This window comes from Hemitrygon akajei, chromosome 6, assembly GCF_048418815.1.
Source record: "Hemitrygon akajei chromosome 6, sHemAka1.3, whole genome shotgun sequence".
NCBI lineage: Eukaryota > Metazoa > Chordata > Chondrichthyes > Myliobatiformes > Dasyatidae > Hemitrygon > Hemitrygon akajei.
In genome coordinates this window covers 88,646,348-88,674,225 of record NC_133129.1, presented here as the reverse complement: position 1 = coordinate 88,674,225, position 27,878 = coordinate 88,646,348, and the positions used below count along the sequence as shown (strand labels likewise).

Genomic DNA, 27,878 nt, shown 5'->3' with positions numbered 1-27,878 from the left:
CACCTGGAGACTACTTGAAAGACTGGGCCAAGACAGGATTCAAGCTACTGTCAATGACCTATGCCCCAGTAGGCATAATGTGCTTAAGCAAGCAATGGAGAAAAACTGGAAAGATTTGGGCTTAGTCATAAAGTCAGGTCCTTTGACCCATCTATTCTGTATGACTATCTAGCAGCCTATTCCCATTGATCTGCACTGGGACCACAGTCCTCCGTACCCCTCCCATCCATGTACCTATCCAAACTTCACTTAAACCTTGAAATTGAGCTCACTAATACCTCTTCTGCTGGCAGCTCGTTCCACACTCTCACCACCCCGAGTGAAGAAGTTTCCCCTCATGTTCCCCTTAAACTTCTCACCTTTCACCCTTAACCCACGACCTCTGGTTGTATCCCACCCAACTTCAGTGGAAAAAGCCTGCTTGTACCTGTACCCCTCATAAATTTTGTATACCTTTATCAAATCTCCCCTCAATCTTCTTCATTCCAAGGAATGAAGTCCTAACCTATTCAATCTTTCCTTATAACTCAGCTCCTCCAGACCCAGCCACGTCCTTGTAAATTTTCTCTGTCCTCTTTCAATATTATTTACATCTTTCCTGGACTATTGTGTGCAGTTTTGAGCACCTACCTACAGATCAGGCCTCACCAACATCTCGTACAACTTCAACATAACATCCCATCTTCTGTACTCAGTACTTTGATTTATGAAGGCCAATGTGGCAAAAGCTTTCTTTACGACCCTATCTACCTGTGACGCCACGTTCAATGAATTATGAACCTCTGCTCCCAAGCCTCATTGTTCTACCGCACTCCTCAGTACCCTGCTGTTCACTGTGTAAGGCCTACTCTGGTTGGCCATACCAAAGCCCAACACCTCACACAAGTCTGCATTAAACTTCATCTGCCGTTCTTCCAGCTGACTCAGAACCTCATGTGCCAGCCACACCACTTATCCCACAAGCTAGCGACCCCTGGCGAGGGGTCCCAGGGAGAGGACCCGACATGGAGGGAGGGTGAGGCAAGGGGACCCGAGATGGAGGGAGGGTGAGACGAGGGGTCCCAGGGAGAGGACCCGACATGGAGGGAGGGCGAGGCGAGGGGTCCCGAGATGGAGGGAGGGTGAGGCGAGGGGTCCCGACATGGAGGGAGGGTGAGACGAGGGGTCCCAGGGAGAGGACCCGACATGGAGGGAGGGTGAGACGAGGGGTCCCAGGGAGAGGACCCGACATGGAGGGAGGGTGAGACGAGGGGTCCCAGGGAGAGGACCCGACATGGAGGGAGGGTGAGGCAAGGGGACCCGAGATGGAGGGAGGGTGAGACGAGGGGTCCCAGGGAGAGGACCCGACATGGAGGGAGGGTGAGGCGAGGGGTCCCGAGATGGAGGGAGGGTGAGGCGAGGGGTCCCAGGGAGAGGACCCGACATGGAGGGAGGGTGAGACGAGGGGTCCCAGGGAGAGGACCCGACATGGAGGGAGGGTGAGACGAGGGGTCCCAGGGAGAGGACCCGACATGGAGGGAGGGTGAGACGAGGGGTCCCGAGATGGAGGGAGGGTGAGGCGAGGGGTCCCAGGGAGAGGACCCGACATGGAGGGAGGGTGAGACGAGGGGTCCCGAGATGGAGGGAGGGTGAGGCGAAGGGTCCCGAGGAGACGACCCGGCATGGAGGGAAGGTGAGGCGAGGGGTTGTAGAGGTAAGGTGGGCGGGCAGAGGGAGCTCTCACCTCAGCGTCAGTGGACTGCGATCTCTGGTCAGCTGGCCGGCGGCGGAAGAACGGCCGGCGGTAGCGACGACGCTCCGGCACCTGCTGCTCGGTCTTCGGGTCCTGGTTCTCGTCGGCCTGAGCTTCCTGTGGCTGAGGGCGGGGCCGGAAAGGACGCCTGGGGATGGAAGACAAGGGGTTGCAGAAAGTCAGGGTTACCCCACCAGCACAAAACCACGCCAGGCACACAGACCGCGTACCCCCCCTGCCCCGGTCAACTCCACAACCATCACCCCACCAAACATCTCCCCCAAGCCCCAGTAAACCCCTCCAGACACCCCTCAGACTCAATCCTGACCTGCGCTGCTCATGTGTGTGGAATTCGCATGTTCCCCCCGAGGCCACTCGCACCAAGACCAAGGAGATGGTGGTGGACTTTAGGAGATCTAGGCCTCATATGGAGCCAGTGATCATTAATGGAGAATGTGTGGAGCAGGTTAAGACCTACAAGTATCTGGGAGTACAGTTAGACGAGAAGCTAGACTGGACTGCCAACACAGATGCCTTGTGCAGGAAGGCACAGAGTCGACTGTACTTCTTTAGAAGGTTGGCGTCATTCAATGTCTGTAGTGAGATGCTGAGGATGTTCTATAGGTCAGTTGTGGAGAGCGCCCTCTTCTTTGTGGTGGCGTGTTGGGGAGGAAGCATTAAGAAGAGGGACGCCTCACGTCTTAATAAGCTGGTAAGGAAGGCGGGCTCTGTCGTGGGCAAAGTACTGGAGAGTTTAACATCGGTAGCTGAGCGAAGGGCGATGAGTAGGCTACGGTCAATTATGGAAAACTCTGAACATCCTCTACATAGCACCATCCAGAGACAGAGAAGCAGTTTCAGCGACAGGTTACTATCGATGCAATGCTCCTCAGACAGGATGAAGAGGTCAATACTCCCCAATGCCATTAGGCTTTACAATTCAACCGCCAGGACTTAAGAACTTTTTAAAAGCTATTATTAATGCTTTTTGAGATAGTGATCTAGATGCATATCATATTTTTTACTGAGTTAAGTATTGTATGTTATTAGTTTTGCTACAACAAGTGTATGGGACATTGGAAAAAAAGTTGAATTTCCCCATGGGGATGAATAAAGTATCTATCTATCTATCTATTTCCCCCCACCTGCTACAGCTTCCACCAACATCACATTGACATGTGGGTCAGTGGGTTAATCAGCCACTGAACTGCCCCCCAACCCCCGAGTGTGTGGGAGAGGGGTAGAATCAGGGGGAGGGAGAGCGTTTCCAGGAATGTGGAGAGTTACGTGAAGGCAGATGGCGTTCTTTCCTTTGTTCAGGTGTAGAAGTTAGGAAGTCACTTGTAACCAGGTCATAGGTCATGGACAGAATGCATGAACTCCTTACAGGGAGCACCAGAATTGAACCTAGGTCACTGGCACAGGCCTCCAGGAGGACCACAACCTCGGTGTAGGGTTTGGAGGGATTGACCCTCCAGGAGGACCACAACCTCGGCGTAGGGTTTGGAGGGATTGACCCTCCAGGAGGACCACAACCTCGGCGTAGGGTTTGGAGGGATTGACCCTCCAGGAGGACCACAACCTCGGCGTAGGGTTTGGAGGGATTGACCCTCCAGGAGGACCACAACCTCGGCGTAGGGTTTGGAAGGATTGACCCTCCAGGAGGACCACAACCTCGGCGTAGGGTTTGGAGGGATTGACCCTCCAGGAGGACCACAACCTCGGTGTAGGGTTTGGAGGGATTGACCCTCCAGGAGGACCACAATCTCGGCGTAGGGTTTGGAGGGATTGACCCTCCAGGAGGACCACAACCTCGGCGTGGGGTTTGGAGGCTTGGAGAGTGATGCTGACTGGAGTCAGGGTTTTATGCCTTGACTTCTGCTCTGGTCACCCATGGCAAACAGGTCAAAGGGTAGAGGTCAGACTAATAGTGGTTTACCGGTCCTCCAGGTTCAGGGGTTCAGCTCAGGGAAAACAACCCTGACTGGGCAAACAAAATTGTTACAGAAACAGCAATGAAGAATCCTTCTTCACCTGAGTGTGACGGTATTCCTGAGTCTCCACCTGGGACTTGTGTGACGGACAGTGATGGAAAAAAAAAAATCGAGGAAGCTACTGACACGATGAAGGAAGCCCTGATCACCACCAGAGATTTGGGGGGGGGGGGGGGGGGTTCTTCATTGCTGCCCTAATGCCAGTGGCATTATGGGCAAAAGAGAAATGCTGGCACCATACCAGCCAGTATGTTACTATGCCTCCCTTTGCTATCTGACCGTACGGGATTCCTCCAGGAGTTGCAACATCCTAACAACGTGTTCAGTAGGTTCATCACCCATTGTAAATCGTATCCTGGCGTGGGGTGGGAAGCACATCAGCAGAATAACTACAGGGAAATTCAACCAATGGGATTTGCTCCTGACAGCTGGTGAGGACACGATGGGCTGAGTGGCCTCAGCCCATCCTACTACAAGGACAAGGGGTAGGATGTGGCCTGTTTGAAATCCAGCCACTCTGAAGGGGTATTCCCCAATTCTGCACTTCTCTGGGATTCTTGACCCATCTCCCTCTCCAACCATTACTGGCGAGCTTGCCATCTGCACCAGGTCTCCCTCAATAAACCTGCCCATCTGCGTCAAGGCTCCCTTGACTAAACTGTGCCCATCTGGGCCAGCAGCTCCTCGGGGGGAGGGGGGCACACGTTCATTTTGACCAGTGCCTTGAAGTGCCCAGCTGACGATGCCCTGATTAAAGGGGATGTCTCCCAAATTGCTTTGCAAAGGCACAGTGAACATCAGGTCACAAGAGACCCCAAAATGGCCCATCTCCCAGTCTGGTTGAACATCGGAAAGTGGCAGCGCTTTTTTAAAAAAAAACTCACGATCCAGCAAGTTACCTGCGGAACTGTGGCCTGAAACGAGCTCCTCCCATACCCCGCTGAGCAGGCTGCTGGGGCTGACCCTGCCCAGGCTGTGAGGTCGTCCCGCTGCCCTCCAGCACCTCCTCTCCCTGAGGGTCGGGGAAAGCAGACACATCACTCAACGTCACCTTCCGTGACCAGATGTCAGTAAAGAGCCCACCCTCAATAATCGCCAAACACTCCCCCAATTGCATTCACAGTGAAGGCACCCGTGTCTTGCGACACACACCATCCATAATCCAACCGAGCCGAGGAAGCTTCGAAAGAAAGGAGGTCTAGAGAGAGAATGACTTGGGGGTGCACAGAAGAGATGAACCAGGTTGAGGTACCCTTGTGAGATTGAGAGAGCGGTGTACAAACCAGAGGAAAATGAGAAACAGGATTTATCAAGACTGAGACCCAGACGTTACTTTTCTCATTTAAATGAGGTTCAAAATGGAATTGACTGAGAAAACGTGCAACTTGGGTGACTGATGGTCAGGTTGAGTTGTTCTCCGCCCTTGGAAACTCATCTGCAAACATTTTGTCACCGTACGAGGAGACAACGTCAGTGCACTGTCCTCTGACTGTTTGCCCTTTATATACTTATTAATCAGCTGATTAGTCATCATTGGGGAAACTCAATTGTGATGTAGGGAGCAGGTGGTCTCGCTGATCGGCGAACCGTGCATTGGTCTGGAATTATGCCCACGTTGGCTGATAAGCAAGATTGAGGTCTACACATCAGTTTACAGAGTTGCTTGTGGAAAACCATGCTTCTGGGAATTCTGTTTATTTGTGCCGTGACTTTCACTGATGCCCAATTGAACTTAGTGAGAATCTAGTGAGAATTGGCCATGCCACTTTACAACCAGTTGATGTTCATGGAACTTTGTGGATAGGTTTCTCCTCATTTGGCCAACGCAGTCCCCACGTTGGATTTTGTTCAATATACATATGGGGCAGCACAGTAGCATAATGATTTACAGTACAGGCGACCCAGGTTCAATTCCCGTCGCTGCCTTTAGAAGTTTGTACGTTCCCCTCGTGACCGCGTGGGTTTCCTCCAGGTGCTCTAAAGACCTACTGTTGGTAGGTTACTTGGTCATTGTAAATTGGGGATTGCAGCTCGAAAGGCCACAAGGATCTATTTTGAACTTCATCTCAATAACCAAAAGTTCAAAATAAAACTGAAATCCAAAATAAAAACATGGGAGGCATCTGAGTATTAGAGAGACCATTTCACTCAAACTTGTTTTGCTCTCAGAGGGGTGTAGGCAGTTTAAATGATTCAGCACAGACTAGGTGGGCCGAACAGCCTGAGCTGTACTTCTGTGACGCTATCCATGCTGACCTTTAAAGTCTATGATAACCTTAGTCCAAAAGTTGGTGACCAAGGTAGCAAAGGACCTTCTCTCTAACAAGGAATCATGCAGAGACTAAACCAAAGATTCACAAAATTAATAAGGAAACACTTCAGGCGGGTGTAATCAGTAACCAAGAAGGTGCATTACGACACCATCGGAGCCCCTTTCAGAGTAACACTGTGAGGAGGTTAAAAGGTGCAACAGTTAAGGGGAACCACAACATCGAGCAGGGTGTTTGCCAGTGAGACTCATCAACTCGCCACTCACGGGGGCCGCTGCTGCCACCCCATCCTCCGGAGTCTGGGGTCTACGCTGGCGGCGGAACCTGTTTCGGAAGAAGTAGGGAGCAGGGAGACGGCGCCGTTGGTTGGAGGGCCTCTGCTGGGCAGCAGCTGGCTCTGTTGAGTCCTCCTGCCAGTCACTGGAGCCTTCTCCGGCCTCTCCCGCTGCCGGCTGGTTGCCCTGTGGAGAGGAGATGGTGAACTGCGCCGGAGGAATTGGTCTGAAAGTGGACTGGTGGGTCCATCTCACATCAGGGGATTGGTCGCTTGGAATGAAGTGGGTTTGGTACCAAACTCTCCCTGGACAGCACAGGTTACATATAGAGTGAAGCTCCCTCCACACTGTCCCATCACACACTCCCGGGGTCAGACACAGAGTGAAGCTCCCTCCACACTGTCCCATCACACACTCCCAGGGTCAGACACAGAGTGAAGCTCCCTCCACACTGTCCCATCACACACTCCCAGGGTCAGACACAGAGTGAAGCTCCCTCTACACTGTCCCATCACACACTCCCAGGGTCAGACACAGAGTGAAGCTCCCTCTACACTGTCCCATCACACACTCCCAGGGTCAGACACAGAGAGAAGCTCCCTCTACACCATCCCATCACACACTCCCAGGGTCAGACACAGAGTGAATTCCCTCTACACTGTCCCATCACACACTCCCAGGGTCAGACACAGAGTGAAGCTCCCTCTACACTGTCCCATCACACACTCCCAGGGTCAGACACAGAGTGAAACTCCCTCTACACTGTCCCATCACACACTCCCAGGGTCAGACACAGAGTGAAGCTCCCTCTACACTGTCCCATCACACACTCCCAGGGTCAGACACAGAGAGAAGCTCCCTCTACACTGTCCCATCACACACTCCCAGGGTCAGACACAGAGTGAAACTCCCTCTACACTGTCCCATCACACACTCCCAGGGTCAGACACAGAGTGAAGCTCCCTCTACACTGTCCCATCACACACTCCCAGGGTCAGACACAGAGAGAAGCTCCCTCTACACCATCCCATCACACACTCCCAGGGTCAGACACAGAGTGAATTCCCTCTACACTGTCCCATCACACACTCCCAGGGTCAGACACAGAGTGAAACTCCCTCTACACCGTCCTATCACACACTCCCAGGGTCAGACACAATGTAAAGCCCTCTCTACACTGTCCCATCACATTGAGGGCAGGGGTAATAGTTTAACCTCTTTTACCTCAGATAGTAGATGGCGAACCTTTGTAAAACTCTATCCAATAGGAAACTCAGCTGTTTATTGTTTGAGAGAGTTTTGGCTGTTAAGACTAGAGTTAGAGTAATACAACGGGGAAATCTTTCTCTCTAAACTCACCCTCTCCCTCAGGCAGAAATTAGAAAAGCCTGAATGCACATATCATCTGACTCAAGTGCAGATTTTAAAAGCCACACTTTGACTCAATTCTCTAGTATAATAAAGACTCTCAACTTATCTCCTCATAACCTTGCAATTTATCATCTTGCTCCAACTGGAACACTACGTCTGACCTGGTTATTACCTTTCCCTTGCACTGCCTCGATGACAAGATCTGTGTAGATGACCTGTATGGCCACAGGAACCTGGAGTTGTGGACACATAGCCCAGCCCATCACAAAAGCCGGCCACCTCTCCAGGTACCGTCTACATTTCTCACTCCCTTAAAAGCCGTCAACATAATCACGGACACCTCCCCATCCCATATATTCTCCCTTCGGGCAGAAGATACAAAAACAAACATGCAAACACAACTACCCTCGATTCTGCACAAGAGTATTGAATGGACCTCTTGTATGTTCAAGATAAACTCAACCTTTCAATTTCCCTTCTTATTAACTGCCTGTACTTCTGGTCACACAAAATAGTTTTCCCACTGTGCCAATGTGACAATACCCGTTACCAGTTTCAGTCCAACCCAACCATAATAACCACCAAGATGGTTCCACTTGCTGATGTCTGAGCCAATTTCCCTTCTGGCCAGGGGTTCCCAACCTGGTCCACGGACCTCTTGCTTAATTGTATTTGTCCATGGCATTTTAAAAAAAAGGCTGTGAAACCCTGCTCTAGACCATCCTTATCCAAATACATTTTAATTGCAAATTCCTGCAGATGTACTGTGGAGAGCATTCTAACTTGTTACATCACTGTCTGTTATGGTGGGGAGGGGAGCTACTCCTGACTAATAACTGACTAATTATAAAATTAGTCAGCTCCATCATGGGCACCAGCCTACATAGTATCCAGGACATCTTCAAGGAACAATGCCTCAAAAAGGCGGCATCCATCGTTAAGTACCCCCATCACCCAGGTCATGCCTTGTTCTCACTGCTACCATCAGGGAGGAGGTACAGAAGCCTGAAGACACACATTCAGCGATTCAGGAACAGCTTCTTCCCCTCTGCCATCTGATTTCTGAATTGACACTGAACCCGTGAACACTAACTCACTACTTTTTTGCGCTATTTAATATACACACACACACACACACACTTATTGTAATAGTTTTTTCTTCCATTATGTATTGCATTGAACTGCTGCCGCAAAAACAAATTTCACGGCGTATGCCAGTGGTATTAAACCTGATTTTGAATTTTTATGGTACTTCTCTCAAATACAATTTGACAATTCATTCTATGTACTCATCATCCTCTATGCAAAGTGGTCCCTCATGTCCCCCTTTACATCTCCTATCACTCACCAGAAACTTATGCCCCTTAGTTTGTAGTCTCCCTTCCCTGGAGAAAAACTGTTAACCTTGTCAGGGTATATTCTGGAGTTGGGGTATAAAGCTAATATTAATTTCATAGCAACCAATCTTCAGATATGAAGATGGATTGTAGATTGAATTTAAATTGCAGCCCTGAACAATAGTTCTCCTGGAGTTGATTGCATACCAAATAATGCTGATTAACATTCATTTTGGGTGCCTGGAGTGTGGGTGCAAAGGAAGTGTGTGAAAACTATATGTAATTCAAAGGAAGCATTGTAGATGCATAAAATTGTCCTGTTTTTACCTTTGATCTTTAGCATATAAAAATGTCATGTAATATTAGGTTGGGAGGCCCCATCCTTCAAGAGTGTCTCAGTATGGTCACTGCTCATTTCTGTTGAGTAAAACACTTCTATATCCACTAACTTCAGTGTCTCTCCAGTGACTTTGTTCACATTACAACATCCTTATCTATGCCTCTCATGATTTTACACCTCTTTAAGGTCAGCCGTCAAATTCCTACACGCCGAGGAATAAAGTTCTATCCTGCCTATCCTCTCCCTATAGCATAGGCCCTCCGAAATCCTTGCAGTGTCCTCAAATTCTCATTGCTTTCAGCTTACTGTTGTCTTTCCTCTAACAGGGTGCCCAAGATCCTTCTCAATACTTCATGGATGGTCTTGATGTTTTGTACAACCGTAACAATGTCCAAACCTCTGCACTGCCCTGACTGATGAACGCCAGTCTACTGTTGACCCGTGGACACTATCCGTCTACGTGCGACCCCAATTTTAGTGACGCATGCAATTGTGCTCCTCCGTTCCACAACATCCCAGGGCCAACTTTCAATGCAAAAGTTCACCCTGGTTTGACCTCCCAAAAACAGAAAAAGCAGATAGACTTCATCTTTATCCAAATTCCTGCTTGAGATGGTGCTGTGAAATACAGCGACGACTTTCCGGAAGCAAACACAGCTATTAACTTCATTACTCACACCTTCTCTTGAAAGTGATCATTGCAATCAATAACCTGCGACTTCCCTTTCGGAGCTGAACATTTGCATTGCCTGTACAGCCGGTCATTTTTGCTGTGGGATCTGAAGTCTAGAGGGTGCGGGATGGTTGTGGCCCAATTGGGGAAGCGGGCATGGGCCCCGAGAGCAGGGAACAAGCCAACTGGCTGCCGGACTGTGCTTGGAGGCAAATCGAAGCAGCAGAACTGAGATGAGGTGGAAGAACCAGACCTGAAGGCGAGGAACAAGCTGAGATTTGACTGATTTAAGCACGGGCCAAATTGGAAAGATCCAGTTAGGCCAAATCGACCTGGTGGGTCCAGGGCCAAAGAGCGCATCACAGTAGCAGGGCCCAGGTCTGAGAGTAAAGACCCAATCCATTATTTGGCCAATTTAAGCACCAGGCCATATTGAAAAGGGCAGGGCGTCAGGGCTGGAGGAGGACAGGCTGCAACCAGTAATGAACTGGCTCCTGAATCGGCTATGAACTCACTCACTTCTGAATGCTATCTGCGTACTTTTATTGTTTGCACGATTTGTAATTTTTTTTTTCTCTGCATGTTTTACGTCTCTTGTTTTAATGGGTTCTATTGGGTTTCTTTGTTCTGTGGCTGCCTGTAAGGAGACAAATGTCAAGGTTGCAAATTTTTTTTATTTTATAAAACCTCCAGTCCACAAACCTACGAACCATGCCTGGTACATGCATACGCACACTCAAGTAGCTTGGGTAACTCAGACAGACCAGCACCAACCCTTGTGGCACACAAGGCCTCCAATCCAAGAGAACATCTTCAACCACAAGTCTACTTCCTCCATCATCCATTCAGCTCTCTCCCTGGACCTGATGCAGGAAAATGACCACAATCTCATGAGCAACAGAAAACACAAGCACCGCAGCGTTCGATGCCCCGTCACCTCACCAGGCTTGCCGGAAGGCTGGGGAAAGCTCGCCGAACTCTTCCACTTGCCTGGTTCACCGGACCCCGGTGTCTGACGAACCCTCTCCGGAATCGGCGACGGTTCGGAGCATACCTACTCCCCTTCACCGGGACGCCCCCAGGACCACTGACGTTGGCCGCCTCTGCTCCCTGCATACGGCACAGAAGATATTGGAGAAGGGTGAAGGAGTGGACACCTTAAAGGCCTCACGTCCCTTCCCACAATCCCAGAATGGAAGAGCAACTTAATTATTGAGATTCAGTGTAGAAATGGCCCTTCCAGCACTTGGAGCCATGCTGTCCAGCAATCCCACACCCCCAGTTTAACAACATATCACACATCAGTGATAATAAACGTGAGCCATTTTCTAGTGTTGCCAGGCTGCACAGGTTGAAGGGATGAGAGGAAATGTCAGGGGCAGAGGTGAATGGGTTTAAGAAAAAAAATACAGCAAAGGAACAAGCTCTTCAGCCATTATACAAGCTGATCCAATTAATCCCTTCTGCTTAACACATGGGGCAGATCCACAAGATGTAGGCCATTCGGCCCATCAAGTCTGCTCTGCCATTTCATCATGGCTGATCCATTTTCCCTCCCAGCCCCAATCTCCTGCCTTTTCAGGTTCTCCAATTTCTCACAAAGTGCTACAGGAACTCAGCAAGTCAGACAGCATCTAAAGTGGAATAAACAGAGGATGTTTTCGGTCTAGACCCTTCACCAGGTTATATTAAGACACGAGGCCTCACCAAGGTGAGAATCCAGTGAGAAATTAGATACTGACAGCTTTGTCTCCTTCAGCACCAGCCCCAAGGCACACTCCTCTTCTCACCCACCAAACCACCCATCCCCATTCCCCAGAAAGAATTCCAGCCCTCAGGCATGTTCCTCTCCTCACCCGTCCCCATTTCCCAGAAAGAATTCCAGACCTCAGGCACCCTCCACTTCTCACCCCAACCCCATCTCCCAGAAAGAATTCCAGCCCTCAGGCACGCTCCTCTCCTCACCCATCCCCACCTCCATCTCCCAGAAAGAATTCCAGGGAGAGTTGTACCTTCTCCCCCTCCACCACATCGAACTCGACTGTTTCTCCGTCGCCAACGCTCCGCAGGTACTTGCGAGGGTTGTTCTTCTTGATGGCGGTCTTTTGGGGGCGAGGAAGGGGACAGAAGAAGATCCAAAGTAAAGGTGATAGGTTAGCATCGTCCAGTGTCCGCACCCCACCTCAGCTCGCATGACCTCACTTGCACCACCACCTGTCCCCAGCCCTCCCTCACACCACGCCTTGTGTCCAGAAACCAACATCTATAGCACCTTCGAGGCTCAAGCACCCCGCAGTAATTTGAATCTGACACCCTGCATCGAGGAGGAGAGGTTTAAGGAAGGAGATACAGAGAGCAGGACCAGAAGATAGTGGAGGGAGATCTTGGGTGACAAGTTCTCTATGGTTTGCAGGACTGGTTTTCAATCCAAGGTCAACAGCAACGGAACTTCTGCTGTTGGAGCTAGTGTTTGAAGTTTCTTCAGCTCAACACGAGACTAATCAAGCACATGGGTGAACACGTTCACGTCCTACTTTCTCTCACACACACCTCGCCCATCATCCCCTCCCCTCCACATCAGCACTCTGGGCTCACGTTAGCTGGGCAGAGGTAGGGCGGGGAAGGAATTCAATGCAACAAACTCCACCCAGGAGGACTCGAGCTGCAACTTGGGACAACCCCACCCAACACCAGCCCCCCAAAACAAAAACCATACCACTATGGTTAAATGGTGTTGTGTACTGACTGACACTGTGAGTGGAGTGAAGTCAATAAGCAAGGAGGACAAAACCCAAGAGAACAGCCCCTCAGTCCTGAGGTTGGGAGTGGGGGGTGGGGGTATCTAGTGGAGAGTGACAGGAGATCCTCGATCTGGGCTTCAAGCTGGGGGTTCCCAACCCGGGGTCCACAGACCCTCAGATAACGGTAGAGGATTAACAGAGGTTGGGAACCCCTGCCCTGAAACAATTTTATTTTTCCCCATTAACACACTGAAAGTGTTTTCAACAAAATTGCTAGCAACGAACAGAACATCCAGTTAAAAGTCAAAATTAGATTTATTCTCAAAGTACTCGTCACCATTTACTACGCCGAGATTCATTTCCTTGCAGCCACTTACAGGAATATAAACTACAACAGGATGAAGCGTTCCAAGGGCACTGGCCAGATCCATATTAAAGCTACCTCTACACTGTTCCACGCATAGCCTAGAACTTTTTGAAAACGGAGCACAGCGTTATCAGTGAGGCTAATGATCTACAGGCCCTCCTCTACTGGTGAGGGTGCTCCCTCAGTCCTGTAAGGAAAGGGAATTTGAGACATAGTCCTGTGATGAGTCAAAATGGTAAAATTTAGAATGCTATGCCACTTGAAGGGGAACCTGCCGGTGGTGGCGCTCCCTGCGCCCGCTGCCCTTGCCCTGCTCGGTGGCTGGGGTGGCAGGTTCAGGAGGGACTGTTGGAATACCCCGAGCTGCTTATGAAATGGTTCACATTGCAGCTGCTGTTCACCGGTAGTGAAGAAAGGGAGGATTCGACAGGCCATGCTCTCTCCGCGCTGCTGCCACTAGGAAGGGCGTACAGGAGCCTCAGGACTCGCAGCACTCCAGGCGTGGGACCCACCCACCCCATCCCCTCCACCAGGAGCAGGACCTACATCAACGATCATTACCACTCAACCGGTCAGGTTCCTGAACCAGTGTTGATAACTTCACTCACCTCAACACTGAACTGATTTCCATACCTGCAGACCCACTTTCAATGACTACTCATGTTACCAATATTTAACATTCGATTATTATTTTACGTTTGCACATTGTTTGTGCACAGCTTCCTTGTATTTACTATGAATGCCCACATGAAATGAACCTTAGGGTAGAATACGATGGCATGTGGACTTTGACAAGATGTTACCTTTGAACTCTGAAAAGTTACCTTTGAGCAGGGGTTCCCAACCAGGGATCCATGGACCTCCTGGTTCATGGTAGAGGTCCATGACATGAAATAGGCTGGGAACCCCTGCTTTAAAGGAAATGCGTTAGAGGTTATCAAGCTTTGAGTGAGGCTGCAGATGCGCTGAGAGGCTGGGAGAGGGAATTCTACAATACCGTGGTGGAGAGGCTTTGGGATGTTACGCACCACACGGTACTCTCCCCTCTCCCAAGCTCTCCTGTGAGTGGCTGATTCAGTCAAGCTTTAGTCAATGGAAAAGACCTCTCCCCAAGAAACAGAACCATACAGGCCAACCAGCCTACAGGTCTGCACCAAACTTGACCGCAAATTAAATCACTGTTTATTTATGACCCATAATCCCTCCATCCAAGTACATTCATGTGTCTAAAAAGCCTCTCATACATCTGCTTACATCATTACCTCTGGCAGACCACTCCACATCTACACCGAATCTGCCCCATAAATCTTTTGAACCTCCCTCCCCTCCTACGTTAAATGTATGATCTCTCAAATTTGACACTGGAACAAATATTCTGACCAACTACCTCATGTATCCCTCAAAAGATCCTGTCAAGGTCTCCCGAGTCCGACATTCCAGCAGTAACAACCCAGATTTGTCCAGCTCCTTACTGTCTAATCCAAAGAGTGTCATGGTCAACAACCTCCACACCCTCTCTAAACCACCCTCCTGCTCTCCATTCTCATTGTTCCCAGGAGCAACCTCTCTCTCCTAAGGGGGGGGAGATAAGTTTTTGCTGGACTCCAAGTCAAGGTCTCTAGGGGGCTTTTGCCACTGTTTGCATTATGGGGGTGGGTGGGTTCAGTGCGTTTGCTGGCACAAGTGGGGGGGGGGGTTGTTGATGCATTTGCTGCTGCTGGGAGGGGTGGGAGGAGGGGGAATTCGCAGCTTTGTTTCTTTATCATCCATTCTATAGGGTCTCTTGTTTTGTTGACATCTGTGAAGAACACAAGCTTCAGGTTGTATACATTCTGATATAAAAGGAACCCAAATCTAAATCTAAACCCTTCCTAGAATGGGGCAACCAGAATTGTATGAAGTTTTATATACTAACTGCATCATGACTTCCTGAATTTTATGCTGAAGGCCCTGACTAATGACAGTAAGCACCTTTTCCAGCCTTTTTGCATGGCCATTTTTAAGGGGCTATGGACTTGAACCTCAAGATCTGTTCATCAATGCTGTTAAAGATCCTACTTGATTCAAGTACATTAATTATCTAAAGGTATTATACAACTTTGAGATTTGCTTGCTCATAGGTAGTCATGAAGCAAGAAACCCGAAAGAATCCAATTTTAAAAGACCAACACTCGATGCACTAGAGGAAGCAAAACAAAACAAAACACACAAATCATGCAAATAATTGAAGCTAACAACAGCATTCTGAACCAAAATTGAGTCCTCAGATCCGAACTCTGGAGCAGCCTAAGGTAGGCCCAAAGCCTTGCTTATCAGTTCATAATAGAGGGCACGGAGCACAGCAGCCAGAGGCAGTCTTCATAGCCTCAGTGCCATGGAGATGACCATTGCAGAGAACGGGTCAAATCAGCGCTCCTCCCAACTGACAGCTTATCTTTCCAGTCTATCTGGGCTGGCATTTAAATTGACTCAAACATAGAACAGTGAAAAGCTCCACGTGCTGGAAAGGAGTGAAGATTTCTGAGAGCGAGTGAAATCAGCTCTCACCTCTGATCTGAGCTGGTGTTTAAATTGGCTAAACGCTGCATTGTACCTCACACTAGGCCCCAGGCCCCACTGCTGCAAAAGGCTCCATGCCTAAACCATGTTGCCCAGCAACTCGCTCCGGGCCCAGATTTCACCACCCAGCCCAGCACCCAGAGATATCCAAATCTCACACCCCAGCCAGTTGTGCAATCATCGAAATTGAATCTCTTCTCCTTACAGAGCAATCCAACCTCACTCCCAGGCCAGTTCTACATGCATCAGAACATGATTTGCATCGATTCATCCCCCGAGCTCACCCTTCATTGTTTGCAGAGATAATTTAACAAAATTTACCTCAGAAAAGGTGCTTTTAGTCAGATTTCTTAGCTTTTTGACTACCAGGAAGCTGGTATACATGGTTGATAGCACCAACTTAACTAGAAGTTCACCACAACATTTTCCCCTCAGATTTGGCTTCTCAAACCACAACGCCTCACAATTGGCCAGATTAAACTCTACCTACCATTTCTCCACCCACCTCTCTCATTGTGGGGCCTGGTGATAGGAATTGGGAGGGGGTCTTTGGGGTTCCAATGTTTTTGTCATTATTTTTTGGGTGTTTTCCACATACTTACATGAAACACAGAAGAGCAAGGATTTCAGCTTGCATACTGTATGATTGTCAAGTACTGTTGACGAGACTCTCCTGCAGAAGTCCACCTGTGGCACAAGCACTACTGGTCGCTACGAAGTGTCACATTGCTTCCTTGTGAAACCTAATCTGAATGAAACTCATCTGTAAATCAGTCAACAGCCTGAAATTCCTGCGGCGTTTGGTGTTAACTTTGGGTTGGAAGTAGATGAAGGTCAACTCTGCACTCTTTCCCCTTCCACCATCCCCCACCTCTCCAAAAATCTTTGAACACAGAAGCCACTCGCTACCATGGTCTCAAGAGAACAAGCATCATCAGTAGAAAGACATACCTGGTGAACAAAAACATCTTCTTTCGTGTCATTCCTGAGGGGGAGAAGGGAAAAAAAGGATTAATTGAGACACAAACACCATGGCAAAAACTATTCGCTGAAGATTTCAAGCACAAAAACTTCAACTGAACATTTACAATAATTTCTGTAACTTCAGAAACTGTGGGATCTTGCTGTGCATATTGAAACAAGATGGCTGCTCTCAGCATTGGTTGAAAGACCGATATTGGCTACAACGCTTGGGGATATTAACATTTAAGAGACATTTGGACAATATGTGGACAGGAAAGATTCCGAGCACGAGTTCCCAACCTGGGTGTCCACAGACCACTTGATTAATGGTATTGGCCCATGCCATAAAAAAAAGGGTTGGAAACTGATTGTTTAGGGGGATAATTAGGTGAAATGGACAAGCTTAGGTAGGCACCTTGACTAGCACAGGTAAGTTTGGCCAAAAGGCTACGCTACCTCATATAGCCCATTTTATAATGTACAACTCTTTAGCCTGCCATATCTCCACCATGAGGTTTAATATCACCAGCATGTTTACAATTTTTGGCAACTTACTTCAGTACTGTGCAGTAGCCCTCCCCCGACCCCCCATCACCATACCAGACAGCGATGCAGCCAGTCAAAATGCTCTCCATTGTACATCTGTAGAAGTTTGAGCGTTTAGGTGATAAACCAAATCTCTTCAAACTCCTAATTAAATATAGCCGCTATCTTGCCTTTTTTAGCTGCATAAATGTTGCGATCAGGTTAGATCCTCAGAGATATGACACACAGAAAGTTAAAATTGCTCACCCTCTCCACTTCTGATCCCCCTGTGAGGAATGGTTTGTGTTCCCTCCTCTTACCCTTTCTGAAGTCCACAATCAGCTCTTTGGTCTTACTGACGTTGAGTACAAGGTTGCTACTACCCTTAAGCAAGCTAGTACATCTTGCTCCAGTACACCTTTTGTCAGCATCTGAGATTTGGCCAAAAATGGTTGTACCATCAGCAAATTTATAGATGCCTTCTGAGCTGTGCCTAGCCACACAGTCATTGGTGTAGAGAGAGTAGAGCAGTGGGCTAATCACACATCCCTGTGGTGCACTAGTGTTGATTGTCATGAGGTAGAGGTGTTATTTCCAATCAGCACATTGTGATCTTCCGGTTAGGAAGTCGAGGATCCAGTTGCAGATGGAGGTACAGAGGCCCAGGGTCTGAAGCTTTTTGATGAGAACTGAAGGGATGACTGTGTTAAACACTGAACTATAGTCAATAAACAGCATCCTGACATAGGTATTTGTACTGTCCGGGTGATTCAATGTTGCAGGAAAAAGCCAACAGGATCTCATTCACCGTTAACCTATTGTGGCGATAGGCAAATTGCAGTGGGTCCAGGTCCTTGCTGAGGCAGGAGTTGATTCCAGCCACCATGACCAACCTCTCAAAGCATTTCTCCACCATATATGTGAGTGCCACTGGGGAACAGATGTTAAGGCAGATCACCCTGCTCTTTGTGGGCACTGGTATAATTGTCGGTCTTGTGAAGCAGGTGGGAACTTCCAACTGTAGCAATGAGAGGGTGAAAATGTCTTTGAATACTCCGTCAATTTCACCCTCCTGAAAGACAATGACACTGGCCTGAGATCCTCAAATACTGCAGACAAGGGCATGCCCTGGGTGATGGGATCAAAACCAATTCTACATTCATTGGATTCTCTTATTCCCTCAACTCCCCTCAGATTGCACTGGGGCAATTTCCAGCAGCCGATTAACCACCAACCCCACGTGTCATTGAGATGTTTGGAGGGGGGGGGAGGAGAAGAAGGACTGAAGCCCGAATACCCAGGAGAAACCCACACAGGGAGAGCATGAAAACTCCACACAGAGTGCCAGAGGTCAGAATGAATCCGGGTCTCCAGAACTTTGAAGCAGGAACACTATTCTTGACCAATCCCAACCAGGGCACCCAGTCAACACTGGTTCTTTAACGAGGGAATTAACAATCTCCCAACCAGCCACCTCGCTGATTGAGGCTGATGTTATTATTGGTTCTGTGTTTGCATAGAATTAAAAAAAGATTGGCTTAAGGGGGTTGGGGTGGGGGGAAGAACAAGGCAAACTTGGTTATCACAAAAATGAGAAAATCTGCATATATTGCAAATCCAGAGGAACACCACACAAAATCCCAGATAAATTCCACTTTATCTCCTTACCTGCCCATCATCTCCTTCTGGTGCTCCTCCCCATTCCCTTTCTTCCATGGTCTTCAAACTTCTATCAGATTCCCCTTTTTCCAGCCCTTTGTCTCTTTCACCAATCGACTTCCCAGCTCTTTACTTCACCCCTCCCCCTCTCCCAGTTTCACCCATCACCTACCACCTTGTCCTCCTTCCTCTCCTCTCCCATTTTCTTACTTCTCCCCTTCCCTTTCAGTCCTGATGAAGGTCTGAAATGTTTACTCTTTCCCATAGATGCTGCCTGGCCTGCTGAGCTCCCCCAGAATTCTGTGTGAGTGTAAAACTGGAGACAGATGCTTCCCAAGGGTCACCGTTCACAATGCTGGTTAGAATAAAAAGCAAAAACATCTCTACAACAGTTCAGTTGTCAGGGTCACCTTGCACAAAAACAAGCAACCCGTTCAATCCAAGTTTAATTGTCAGTCAACCATACTGCTGAATGAGACAGCGTTATTCTGGGGCCAAGGAGCAAAACACAGTACCAACATTTACACAGCACGAGGCACACATCGCCCATACAAGATAGCAAGCATACAAGTTATCTGCAAGATACAGCAACACAAAAAGTCCATGAATGGTGCGGAAATCTGCAGTTGACCACAGTAGAGCTTGACTTCTGCTGATCGAACACCGGGGGAAGCACTAACTCCAGCCTGGATGTGGCAAAATGTCATCCCCGATGCAGCACATCGTGTCTATGGCAACTAAGTTTTCACCTATACCAACCTAATTGACTAACACTGGGTCTATTGCCTTCCGTGCCTTGGCAATTCAAATTCTCACCCCGATACACGTGTCGTGCGTCTGCCTCCGCCACCCCGAGGCAATACGTTCCATACTGCATTGCCCCTCCTCATCTCACTCATCACCTCAAGCGATGCTCTTTGGCCTCACCATGGGCGAGGTTTTCTTCTGTCTAGTGTGTCCCCCCCAATGGGACGGACACAAAGAGGCAAAGTAGGCTAAATGGGAGTGTGTGCAGACCCCCAAGAGATTCTGGTTTGAGATGACACCGCTGAAGCTCACCCGAGAGCCAGGAAATGCCAGAGGTTCAATCGATTGAAGCGTTGGGCCGGATCAGAAAGGTTGGGTACAGGCTGAATCTAGGCAGCGGGGTCCAGGCCCCGAGGGCATCGAAGCGACAGAACCCAATGTTTGAATGACGTTTTAAGAGCCGGGCCAAATTGAAAAGGGTGGGATGTCGGGGCCAGAGGTGAGGGATGGACTGAGCCAATTTGGCTTCTGCTCCTTGGCTCTGCACTGAACTGAGACTATGGCTTCGGGTCTATGAGCGGTCCCTCTTTCAGGAGCTTCAGTTCAGTACTCCACTTCCTTGTTTTTATTACTCGCACAAGTTGTTTTTTTTTTAAAAAACCTCTGCACATTGGGTGTTTGACAGTTCTTTTAATAAATGGGCTCTTTTGGATTTCTGTGTTTTGTGGCTGCCTGCAAGGAGACGAATCTCAAGGTTGTAGAATGCATAACCCTGGTTCTAGAAGGAAGAGTTCTTTTAAAAAAAAATACGAATCTGTGTGGTACAAGCAGGATCTTTCAAATTCCAAAATAAATTGGATTAGGAATGAATTTGGAGTTCTAGGGATAGCGTATTGGGAAAATGGGAGTCATTTAATAAAGGCAGTCGGATGACATGAACTTAGTGTCCAATTAGCCTTCAAGGCCAGCACATGAAAAAAGGACTCCACTTAGAGCTGAGGCAGAGAGATAAATCCACCCCTTTCAGTCCCATTGCCCTCAACCCCTTCCCTGCAAACATATTAAATACGCCTTTGTGGCACTCCTCTAGTCAGAGGGGCAACCAACTACTACCGCTCTCTGGCTTCTCCCACAAAGCCAATGACTAATCCAGATTACAACCTCATCCTGAATGCCAAGTGACTGAACCTTTCTGACCAACCCCCCATTCGGGACCTTGTCAAATGCTTTGCTAAAGTCCATGTGGACAATATCCATTGCCTTGCGCTCAACTTTCCTGGTAATTTCTTTGAAAAACTCTTCAAGATTGGGTCGACACGACCTATGATGCATAAAGCAATGCTGACCATCCCTAATCAGTCTGTCTATCCAAATACTCAAATCCAGTCCCTTAGAATACCTTCCAAAAACATTCCCATTACAGATGTCAGGCTCACCAGCCTACAATCTCCTGGTTAATTCGCAGAGCCTTTCTTAAACAGTGGAACAACATTAGCTATGTTCCCATCCTCCGGTACCTCGCCCATTGCCAAGGATGTCTGAAATATCTCTACTAGGGATCCTGCAATGTCTGCACAAACCTCCCACAGGGTCTGAGGGAACAACTCATCAGGCCCTGGGGATTTATCTACCGGCTCGAGACATTAAACACGGCATTTGGGGCAAGTACAGGTCATCCCCTGGTAATGAACAATCACTGTTTTAACAGTCAATTTTGCTCAAAAACAAAAGAGCTGACCGTTGACTTCAGGAAGAATGGGACGGTACATGCTCCCGTCCACAAAGACATCGAGGTTGCAAAGATGAACATCAACAGCCTGTCCTGGTCGAACCACACCGACGCCACAGTCAAGGCAGTTCACCAGTGCCTCTACCTCATCAGGAGGCAAAAGAGATTTGGCATGTTGGCAATGCCCTTGTCAACCCTTACTCATCTTTGCCTACCCACCACAGAAAGCATCCCACATGAATGGATCACAGCTTGGCGCAGCACCTGCTCAGCCTGCGAGAGCCAGGGACCCAGCTCAGCACATCACGCAAACCAGCCTCCCCCCCCCCAATGGATTCCGTCTGCACTTCTCCAGGAGGGGCACAAGTAGAACAAGGACAAGGTCCATTGTAGTGCAAAGTGGTCACAGTGTTGCAGCACTGAGGTAGTGATTAGGGTTGCAGCAGGTTAGTTCAAAATCCAAGTGGCTGAAGGGACGTCGCTGCCCTTGAACCCGGTGAGAGGGAGGGGCTAACGATTGAAACAGTTTAAAACTCTTCTCTCTAACGTCCCTTTCCTTTTCAAGGTAGATGGCGTCTTGACAGAGTTTGTGATCTACAGCTGCACTAAGACTATGGTTTTTCCACAGTCCACAAAATGCTGGTTTTCCACCAGCATTTTGTGTGTGTTGCTTGAATTTCCAGCATCTTCAGATTTCCTTGTGTTTGGTTTTTCAGTGGTGGGTTCCTAGCATTTTTGATATCTCCAGGAGTGGACTGGAAGACAGGCACCTTTGGGATACAATTCCAAGTCGGTGTCACTGCCTGAAGCATCACAGGAAGTAGGAACATCGCACAGCAGTGTATGCTGCTGTCAAAAGTCCCAGCATCGCAACGAGCTGTTGGTCTCCCACTCACTGTGGCAGGAATGATACCCCTTCTCTCCTTAATTCGTGAGAGAGAGGTCGAACTGTTAGGGGTGAACGGTGGTTTTCGATGGACTTCAGATCATGACTCTTTGGGGGCTTTGCTGTTCCTTGTATGGCAGCTGGTGGGAGGGCTGACGCCCTTTTCTGAGGCAATTGGGGGTGAAAGGTGCTTTGGGATTCTAATACTTCCCCGTCTTTCATTCTTTAGGGGTTTTCTTCTGTTTTCTGGATGTCTGCGGAGAGTAAGAATTTCAGGTTGTTTATGTATACGTTTTCCGATATTGAAAGGAACATCTGACCATTGGCGTTCCGGCTTCCATACATTCTGCTCAGTGGCGGCTATGGGAAAATGGGCAAGCTTGGACAGCAGAGGGATGTGCCCGCGATGTATTGGACAGTGACCAAAACACTCTGCAGCATTCCACCATGAAACACTGCTATTCCCTTTCAACTCTGGGCAATTCTTGTCGATGCGCCATAGAGAGCATCCTATCAGGATGCATTGGGGCAGCTTCTCTGCCCGAGACCACGAGAAATGGATGAGAATGATGGACATCAGCGAAACCAGCCTGACCTCCCTGGACTCTGCCTACACTTCCCACTGCCTCGGTAAAGCAGGCAGCACCGTCAGAATCAGGCTTAACATCACTGGCAGCAGGGCATTGCAATACATCATGATAGAGAGAAAAGAAAACTGCGAATTAAAATGTGTGTATATCAAATAATTAAATTAGTGATAGGAAACTTTAAAAAAAAGTAGAGGGGTAGTGTTCATGGGTTCAATGCCCATTCAGAAATCAGATGGCAGACAGCAGGAAGCTGTTCCTGAATCATTGGTGTCCCTTTAGGCTTCTGTACCTCCTCCTTGATAGTAGCAATGAGAATAGGGCATGACAGGCAGGTCTTTAACGCTGGATACTGAAGACCCCAACCACCAACCCCTCCCCAAATCAGAGAGAAGATACAAAATCCTGAAAGCACATACCACCAGGCTCAAGGACAGTGTGTATCTCACTGTTATAAAACTCTTGTATGATAAGATGGACTCTCGACCTCACAATCTACCTCATTATGATCTTACACTTTATCATTTGCCTACACTGCACTTTTGTGTTTTGTTACACTTTATACTGAACTCTGTTATTGTATCACCCTATTCAAGCACAATACACTTTGCAATCACCTGTACAAGACCAAACAACTAATTAGGACCCTACTGTGATTAATTGGAATTCTGGCCTCACAATCTACCTCGTTATGATCTTCCCCTCTTATTGTTTACCTGCACTGCACTCTGTAGCTGCTGAGCTTTGCTCTGCATTATTAATACCAGAACACACTGTGCAATGATCTGATCAGTACGAACACTTTGTTAGACAAACCTTTCACTGTATCTCGGGACGTGAGACAATAATAAACCAAGCCCAGAATAAACTATTTCCACTCTCTAGTTTTGCAATGCAGCAAAAAGCACACACTGACAAGAATTACTGAGAGTAGAGAGGAAGCCAGTTGTAGGACAGACTTTAGAATTTATTTTGCAATTATAATATTTAATCCTTCAAGAGGACCACAGCCTTGTCGTAGGGTTTGGAGGCTTGCATGCCTCAATGACCCGGAGAGTGATGTTTGCTGGAGTCAGGGCTTTACGCTTTAGCTCTTGGTAGGGTCACTCATGCCAAACAGGTCGAAGGGTAGAGGCCAGACTAAGAGTGGTCCACCAGTCCTCCAGGTTAGGTGCGGTGGGGGGTGGGTGTTCATCTCAGGGCTAACAACACTGACTGGTAAAACAAAATGGTTACAGAAACAACAATAAAGAATCTTTCTACATCTGAGTGCGACAATATTCCCGAGTCCCCAGACCGAGAGTAGTAAAATCTGAGAGGAAGCTACTAACACGATGAAAGAAGCCCCGAACACCGTCAGAGATGGAGAACCTTCATTGCTGCCCTAAACACCAGCGGCATAACAGGCACTTCTGCTAATATTTAATACATTGATGAATTTAACACAAACTATTTAACACATTGACATACAGACCTGTTCATACCCCAGCATCTGTAACCCCACAATGGATCAAGTCAAAGAACAGTACAGCACAGAATCAGACCCTTCGGCCCATCCAGCCCCTACCAAATTATTTATCTGCCTAGTCCCACTGACCTGCCCTCCCAAGGCATACTGCTCCATCCTTGTACAGTACCGTGCAAAAGTCTTGGGCGCATATATGCATAGTTAAGGAACCGGGAGCATTCAGTTGGGTATGGTTCTGTTGTATCTTTTTACATTTACTGTGAATGCCCACAAGAAAATAAACTCAGGGTTGCATAGGTGACATACTGTGCATAAGTCTCAATCATGTAACGCCCAAGACTTTTTGCACAGTACTGTAGTAACTTCATGTACTGCATCGTGCTGCTGTAAAAACACAAGTTTCATGGCACATGTGAGTGATGATAAACACGATTCTGATATGGGTCTCTATTGTGGACTGAGATTGGGAAAGGAGACAGGGAGAGGGAAATCATGGTTGGGAATGTGGAAGGGAGTGGGGAAGGAATGGGAGGCATCAGAGAGACAATCTGTAATGATCAATAAACCACTTGTTTGGAATCAAATGACCTTGCCTGGTGTCTCAGGGCTGGGTGTGTCTGCACCCACACCACCCCCCGCCCCTGGAACTCCCTCTCTTCCACCTGACCCACACCCCTCCTGCAGCGTTCCACCCTCAGCATTCCCAACATCCTTTGTTCCTGCCAGATTAACAAACTTGCTCTGTTTCTCGTTGACAAATACAGCACTGTGCAAAAGTCTTGCTATACACATGCCCCAGATTTTTGCACAGTACTGTACCTATCCAAACTTCCCTTCAATGTTCAAATCGAGCTCTCATGCAACTGGCAGCTTGTTCCACACTCTCACCACCCTGAGTGAAGAAGTTTCCCCTCATGTTCCCCTTAAACTTCTCACCTTTCAACCTCAACCCATAACCTCTGACTGCAGTCCCACACAAGCTCAGTGGAAAAAGCCTGCTTGCATTTATACCCCTCAACTTTGTATACCAATTATGTCTTTTGAGCCCATGGTGGATGGCAAGGGACAGTGGATGTAAAACCATAAGAGACAGGAGCAGCATTCAACCAATCAGCCCATCAAGCCATTCCATCACGGCTGATTTATTTTCCCTCTCAACCCCATTCTCCTGTCTTCTCCCTGCAACCTTTGACACCCTGACTAATCAAGAATATATCATCTTCCACTTTAAGTATACCCAATGACTTGTCCCTCCACAGCCATCTGTGACAACGAATTGCACAGATTCACCACTCTCTGGCTAAAGAAGTTACTCAAAGTTCTAAAGAGACATCCTTCTATTCTGAGGCTGTGTCCTCTGGCCCTGGACTCCCCCAATATAGGAAACATCCTCTCCACATCCACTATCTAGGCCTTTCAATGAGTTTCAATGAGATCACCCCTCCTCCTTCTAAACTCTAGTGAATACACCCTATGAAACACATCTCAGGATCACTGCCAAAAATTCAGATTTGTCATTGACCCATACACGAATACTCAAGAACACAGCCAAATGGAGCATTACTCCAGAGACAACATGCAAACACACTACCAACAGTCACAGCACGAAGCACACGCACAAGACAGCAAGCACAAATGGTATCAGAATCACGCAATAAAAAACTCACAAACTCGTGCCGTCGATCCACAGTCGGCCACAATGGAGCCTGGATGCCCCCTGCTCACCACCCCCAACCCCCCACAGTTGCTACTGCAGCTCGAGGCCCAGTCCTCACACGTACAAGACATCAGGCCTGTACACAACACTGGTAAAAATACAACCACACAAAATATACCGTACTTGTATTACATGTAAAAGCAGATTGAATTAGTTACCTGTTGATGAATCCGTACCCATTTCGAACATTGAACCACTTCACAGTGCCAAGAACGCTAGTGGCTGCAATTTGAACAGAGGAAAACAACATTACAACTTTTCCCATTGATTACCCATGCAAGGAGCTTCATGTTTATTCCACACCCTGGCTCCATAAACACCCCTCAGCCCACTTTTAGAGTCAACAAAGCTACAGTGGAGACCAATGTTCCCTCTAATTTGTAAAGACCTGTGTACGCAGATATCTTGTGCAGTGTAATTTTTGTTTAGCCTGGTGACAACACATGCGCACTGAATTTTTGAAGTAAACCTGACGCTATTCTAAGGATAGTAAGCCATTCTGCTTTTAATGAACTAGTGTCTCTTTTGTGCTTCACACACTTTCCTGCTTTGGAATTCCACATGGTGAATCAATAATTTCAATAAAAGCCAGTATAAACAAACCAGTTCTAAAAATCTGCAGACAAATCATCGCAAACTCCACGCTATCAACACCGCCCGCATCAGAAACCGGAAAAGGAAATGCGATTGTGTACGATCCTGAAATATACTTAACATGCCAACGAGGTAGAGAGTGACAACCTTTCGTGCGCAGTTTAAATTCCTTCGTGCGCCAGTAGCAAAAGACGTGTGTGGACGCACACCTTAGAGGGATCAGTGGTGGAGACACCAATTGAGACAGTATGCAAAGGAATACCAACGTGCATTCTCTCCTCGAGGAAAGCCAGTTTTCTACATTAATACATGGAAACAGAAAATAGGAGCAGGCCATCTGGCCGTTCAGGTCTCCTACACCATTCAACATGTTCATGCCCAATTATCTGAATTCAGCTCCCATTCCAGCTCACGCTCCATATCCCTCCCTCTGCCCTGTGAAACCATTAAGTACATTTCATTACTGCTGGGCATTCCCCTTCTCCGCAGTCTGCCTGACCAGCTCAGCATTTTCCAATCACAGACCTCAAAGTACTTTTGTCCATGTATTGACTAAGAGCAGAAGTCTTAAAAATTAGACACAGGAAAGCAAAGACGTAATCTTTGTACAGCATCTTTAAATGCACGGCGAAACATTTGTCAGCCAGGGAAATAATTCTGGAGTCCGGTCACCATCACAAGAGAAATGTTTAACCAAACACCTCAGAAATCAATTAGTACAACACCACACTCAAAAGGTGGCATTGTAGGGTAACGTACTTGGTGGAAACTTACATTATACACTATATTTAAAAAATGCGTTGTTACTGTTTTTCTTAAACATAAAACACCTTGCTTCACTTATTTGCTAGAACCTACAGCATTAACGACTACCAACACACCCAGGACATGCTCTTTGCTCATTACAATTAGCACAGGGCATCATGGTAGCATAGCAGTTAGCACAATCACTCCAAGATCATGGTTCAATCCCCACTGCTGCCTGTAAGTAGTTTGCATGGGCTCCCTGTGATCGCATGGGCTTCTTCCCACATTTCAGCATCGTACAGCTGGGGTTAGGGTTAGTGAGTTTAGAGGGATGCTGTGTTGGTGCTGAATGTGTAACTACACTTGCAGCCTGCCCCAGACACTCTTTGCTGATTTGATTTGAAGCAAATGTCTCATTGCACTCTACTTACTGCACCCTCCCTCACCTCCATTCAACCCAAACAGTCATTCCTGCTGAGGTGACACTTCACCTGCGAATCCTCTGGGGTCGTCTATCGTGCCCGGTGCTCCCGATGCAGCCTCCCCTACGTTGGTGAGACCCATTGTAAATTGGGCGACTGCTTCGTCAAGCACCCC

At 48.0% G+C, this 27,878-nt stretch overlaps 1 protein-coding gene across 2 annotated transcripts in view; it reads right to left on the bottom strand.

Annotated features, from left to right (window-relative positions):
- Positions 1–27,878, bottom strand: part of LOC140729235 (Y-box-binding protein 3-like) — a 47,124-nt gene that overhangs the window by 7,608 nt on the left and 11,638 nt on the right. Inside the window, exons 2-7 of one of the 2 annotated variants that reach the window (XM_073048784.1) lie at positions 26,099–26,162; positions 16,611–16,644; positions 12,005–12,094; positions 10,979–11,102; positions 4,626–4,734; positions 1,724–1,880 (exon numbers count right to left, since the gene is read on the bottom strand). In XM_073048784.1, coding sequence (XP_072904885.1) covers positions 1,724–1,880; positions 4,626–4,734; positions 10,979–11,102; positions 12,005–12,094; positions 16,611–16,644; positions 26,099–26,162 — 578 coding nt within the window. Of the gene's footprint in view, positions 1–1,723; positions 1,881–4,625; positions 4,739–6,262; positions 6,728–10,978; positions 11,103–12,004; positions 12,095–16,610; positions 16,645–26,098; positions 26,163–27,878 lie in introns of those variants that run through there. The other variant, XM_073048783.1, reaches the window with a different exon arrangement.